This window comes from Perognathus longimembris, unplaced genomic scaffold (assembly GCF_023159225.1).
Source record: "Perognathus longimembris pacificus isolate PPM17 unplaced genomic scaffold, ASM2315922v1 HiC_scaffold_5306, whole genome shotgun sequence".
NCBI lineage: Eukaryota > Metazoa > Chordata > Mammalia > Rodentia > Heteromyidae > Perognathus > Perognathus longimembris.
The window spans coordinates 46,902-51,727 of NW_025960719.1; the positions used below are offsets into that span (position 1 = coordinate 46,902).

The following is a 4,826-nucleotide window of genomic DNA, read 5'->3' on the forward strand; positions in this document are numbered from 1 at the left end:
TATTCAGAGGTTGTTGGCTATGAAGCTGGGTGTGGTTGCATACTACTGTAAACCCAGATACCCAGGAAACTGAGGCAGGATAATCATTTGAGCCCAGACATTTGAGGCCAGCCTGTAATGTAGCAAGACCTCGTCCCATATGCAGTCCAAGATCGATGGTATAGTCTGGTCTCCCCACCACAAACCCCCTTACACTGGCCAACTGCAGGTGAAATCCTGGACCTACCACAGCCCCTCACACCACAAACTTGTTCTTGGCTAGGGAGTTGCTCTTGGAGGCTGTGTCAGTGTGGGCCTGGTACCCGATGATAGTCTTCATGGAAAGGCCCAGGCGCTCTTTGTATACCTGCCTGCAGAAGGCAAAGGAAACACAGGCAGGCACTCCTTAGAGCCTCCTGGAGACAACCTGGGCTCCCGTCTTTTGCCCACCAGATCTTCACCCTGATTCCAGCCACAGCTGCTCCTGTTTTGTATATCTTGCACAAACTAGGACGCCTGTTGGCTTTATTGTGCCGGTATTGGGGCTTGAACTCAGAACCTTGTGCTCTTTTTTATTGTTTTTTTACTTTTTGGTCTATCGTGGGACTTGAACTCAGGCCTGAGCACTGTCTCTAAGCTCTTTTGCTCAAGGTTAACACTCTACCACTTTGAGCTGTAGTACCATGTCTGGTTTCCTGGTGGTTTCTTGGAGATAAGTCTCATGAATTTTCCTGCCCAGGCTGACTGAACTATGATCTTCAGATCTCAGCTTCCTGAGTAGCTAGGGTTACAGGTGTAAGGCACCAGCACCCGGATGATTGTTAGTTTCATCAGTCAGGCAAAGAGTACATTCCTTTTTGGACAGTGTCACCCTTTCCCTGGCTTTCTTCCAGTTTTTCTTCCCGTCCCTACCCACAAGGCTTTATACTCTTGCTTGGCTTTTCACCTTCAAGGCTGGTGCTCTACCACTTGAGCCAAACCATACTTCTACTTTCCTGGGCTGGCTTTGAACCAAGATCCTCAGCTCTCAACCTCCTGAGCAGCTACCATGACAGGTGTGTGAGCACCCCACTCAGCTCCCACACTGGGACCCTGTCACGCAAATGCAGGGTTCTGCTAGAAATGACCTCATGTCCAGTCTTCCACCCTTTTGTGTAAGGAAAGAGGAGGACAGGGCACCAAGAGTTCTGGAGAATGCCCCCAATGGGCAATGGGAATGGCCAAGCCATTCCCACACACAGGACACCCCCCCACAATCCTCAGCCCCAGGACAGAGCGTGCCCCTCACCCAATGTGCAACACGCCAGCCTGGTTCTCAGCATTACTCGTCCACACAGCAATCTTGTCCCCCTTGGGGCGGATGTTGATGACGGCCCCACACACCTCTCTGCTGTGCTCCTCAAAGCTGTCCCCAATCAGACACAGCAACTGCAGCCAAAGGGGAGAATGGGGGGGGGGGGAGCTTCCGCTGGGGCACAGCCATGAACACCCTCAAGACCACTGCCCCTCAAGACCTCCCACCACCCCCACCTCCCAGCCAGCCACACACCGTCTCCAGCCACAGACGGTCCAGTTCGCTATGGCGCTGCTGCTTAGCCAGGCTGACCAGCCAGCGGCCACCTCGCTTGTTCCTGCTGTCCTCCCACATGGGCTCGATGCCATCCTGCAGGGTGGGTGGCCACCATCAGAGGGAGATGAGAGTCAGGTGCCTGGCAGCCCAGCAACTCGGGAGACTGCGAGCTAAGGATCACCGTTCAAAGCCAGCTCAGGTAGAAAAGTCTGAGAGTCCTATTTCCAATGCACCACCAAAAAACAAGCCACGAGTGGTGCTGTGGCTCATGTGGCAAAGCACCAGCCTTGAGGGGGGAAAAAAGCTCCCACAAACCTCACTGGGCAGAAACCACCTAGGAAGGGGACAGGCTGGCCATGAGGAAGCAATTAACTAGAAGCCTCGGCTCCTTTGCCTCCATACTCCCTCTCCTTCCGGATTCCCAGGCTTTCATTTTCATGTTTTTGTACTAACACTGGAGCTTGACGTCAAGGCCTGGGCACTGTATTCTACCACACAAGCTACAAATCCATTCCATGTTTTTGGTGATTCATTGGAGATAAGAGTGTCACAGACTTTCCCGCCCAGGCTGGCTTTGAACCACTGTGATCCTCAGATCTCAGCCTCTTGAGTAGCTAGGATGACAGGTGTGAGCCAAGCCAGTGTCCAGCTTCCTTCCAGACTCTTCAGCATCTTTGAAGGCAACGCTCAGGCCTGACCCACTTTGTCTGGGCTTCTGTCAAGCAGTTCCTCCAATCAGACCCAACCTCTGCTCTCACACGCTGTCCAGGACCCGCCCATCCCAGCTCGACCAGTGAGCTAGAGCAGAGGAAATTGGCCCCTTCCCCTGTGTCCCTTTTGGGGAAGGGGGCACGGGAGCAGAGCTTACCTTGAATAGGGCATAGTCACAGCCGGGAGAGAGCTTGCTGGCCAACTGGATGTGACTGTACATCCTGGAGAGAGACACAGCCCCACCCCACCCATGTGGCTTTGTAGGCCCTGCTCCAGCTGGCCTCAACCTTCCAACTTCTTTGTAGGCTAGGCCCACCATTTCCTACCACCCCCTTTCACATCTCCTGGCCTAGCTACCTGGAACTCTGGCCCGGCCCATCCTACCATCCTCCTCCATATCCTTCCCCAACCCCCAAGCCCCACCAAGCTGCACCTGAGGGCCCTGGAAGCTTCCCCCAAGCTTGAACTGCAACCAACCCTCAGATCTTATCAGGTGCAGACACCAGAGGCAGCCTAACCTTCACCTTTCAGCTGAGCCAAAATTCAGATAGGGAAAGGAAGCTGTCCAGGGGTCAGGAAATGGCAGCCAGGACCCACTCCCAATCCCTAGGTTCTCTCCCTACACCCCCAAAGAGCTGGGTGCTGGTGATGGCCCAGGCCTGTCATCCCAGCTACTCCAGAGGCTAAGATCTGAGGACTGCAGTTTAGAGCCAGCCCAGGGCAGGAAAGTCCATGAGATACTTAGCTCCAATGAACCTATAAAAGCCAGAGGTAGAGGTGTGGCTCAAGTGGTAGAATGCCAGATTTGAGCAGAAAAAGGTTAAGCGAGAGTGTGAGGACCCTGAATTCAAACTTCAGTACCTGCAAAAAAAAGAAAAGAAAGAACCTGGTGCTGGTGGCTTCTCAGGAGGCTGAGATCTGAGGATCATGGTTCAAAGCCAGCCTGGGCAAGAAAGTCCATGAGACTCTTATCTCCAATAAACTATTTTTATGAAGCCATTAGTGGAGCAATGGCTCAAGTGATAAAAGTGGTAGGATGCTAGCATCCAGCAAAAAGCAGCTCAGGGACAGCGCCCAGGCCCTGAGTTCAAGCCCCAGGACTGGTGCACACACGTGCGCATACGCTCTCTCTCTCTCTCTCTCTCTCACACACACACACACACACACACACACACACACACACACACACTACCAGAAGCATAGGGGAAAGGCTTTGCCCCCTGGCCTCTGCCTACTTGCCCTGCTGCTAGACCTCAACAAACACTAACAGAGCGGCATGGTTGTGTAGCATGCAAACACTGTGCCCCACATACACTCAGAGCCAGGCTTTGGACCCCCTGAAGACAGATACTCACCCCCAGAAATCCTCCACTGTGTCAATGGTGGTGACCTGGTGTAGATTATCCTGCCAGGCTCGGCCACAGTCATTCTTGAAGAACCACAGGACCCACCTGGGGGTGGGGGGGGGGGGGGTAGAAGCACAGGGTCTCTGGTGACAGCCCAGGGCCACACCTAAGCTGAGAGGGAACCCCCCCCACTTCCTAGACAAACTAGATTTGGAACACAGAACCCCCGCCCCCACCTTCTCCCCCTTGCCCAGGTGGAATGAAGTGTTAAGCACAGCTGGGTTGAGGTCTCAGAACCAGGACATGAGGAAGCTGGCCTGCTAGCAGGGGTCTGTGCTCAGTTGTACAGTCCCTCCATACCTGTTCTGCAGCGGGTGCAAGTCTAGTTTGACCTCAGCCAGACTCTCACCCCGAGCCTTCCTCCTCGGAGTCCTGGGCCTCTGAGCCTCCTCTTGCTTATTCTCTTCCTCCTCCTTTTGCTCCTCTTCCTCTTCTTTCTTCGCCTCTTTCTTCATCTCCTTCTCTTCCTTCTCCCATTCTTCTGTTTCACCCTAACCCACGAAAGGAATCGGGGTGGGCTGTAAGCCTCCATCCTGACTGTCCCCACAACACCCTTTCTTGTCACCCCCACTTGGTGGCTTATTCTGGAAAGGGGACAGGCAGATGGACTTACAGGGCTGGAGGTAGCCATGCCAAGGCCCCAGCTTCCCAGAATGCAGCAGTGAGAGCCGGCAGCTGCTGGCTTTTAACCTGTACCTCAGTGCGCATAGTGCTGCCCATCAGAATCCCTCATCAACAAGCAGTTTCTCAGTGACTTGCATCCAGCTGAGACCACGCAGGCTAGCCTCGCTCAGTGGGCACTCTGAAAGGAAGGGAAAAAGGTGCGGAGGTGGCTCACACCTGGAACCCCAGCCACTCAGGAGGCTGAGGTCTGAGGATCATGTTTTGAAGCCAGCCTGGGCAGGAGAGTTTGTGAGTCCCTTACTGCCAATTAACCACCAAAAAAAAAAAAAAAAAGCCGGAAGTGGGGCGGTGGCTTCAGTGGCAAAGTGCCAGCCTTGAGTGGAAAAGCTAAGGGCCAGAGCCCAAGCCCTGAGTTCAAGCCTCAGTACTGGCACAAAGGAAGGAAGAAAGAAAAAAGGAAGGAAAGAAGATGGAAGTCAAAATTAAGGGTCTACCCTTCAATTTACTTTTTTAAGCTTACTTGTTTGTTTTTCTTT

At 53.5% G+C, this 4,826-nt stretch overlaps 1 protein-coding gene across 1 annotated transcript; it reads right to left on the minus strand.

The window, feature by feature from the left end:
• Window positions 1-235: 235 nt before the first annotated feature.
• On the minus strand, window positions 236-4,374 carry LOC125345110 (eukaryotic translation initiation factor 4E type 1B-like). The gene is made up of 7 exons (XM_048337351.1): window positions 4,280-4,374; window positions 3,967-4,026; window positions 3,616-3,711; window positions 2,418-2,481; window positions 1,529-1,642; window positions 1,268-1,407; window positions 236-350 (listed from the first exon to the last, which is right to left on the minus strand). Exons 1-7 carry the CDS (start codon window positions 4,372-4,374, stop codon window positions 236-238), a joined length of 684 nt encoding a protein of 227 aa, XP_048193308.1.
• Window positions 4,375-4,826: the final 452 nt, after the last annotated feature.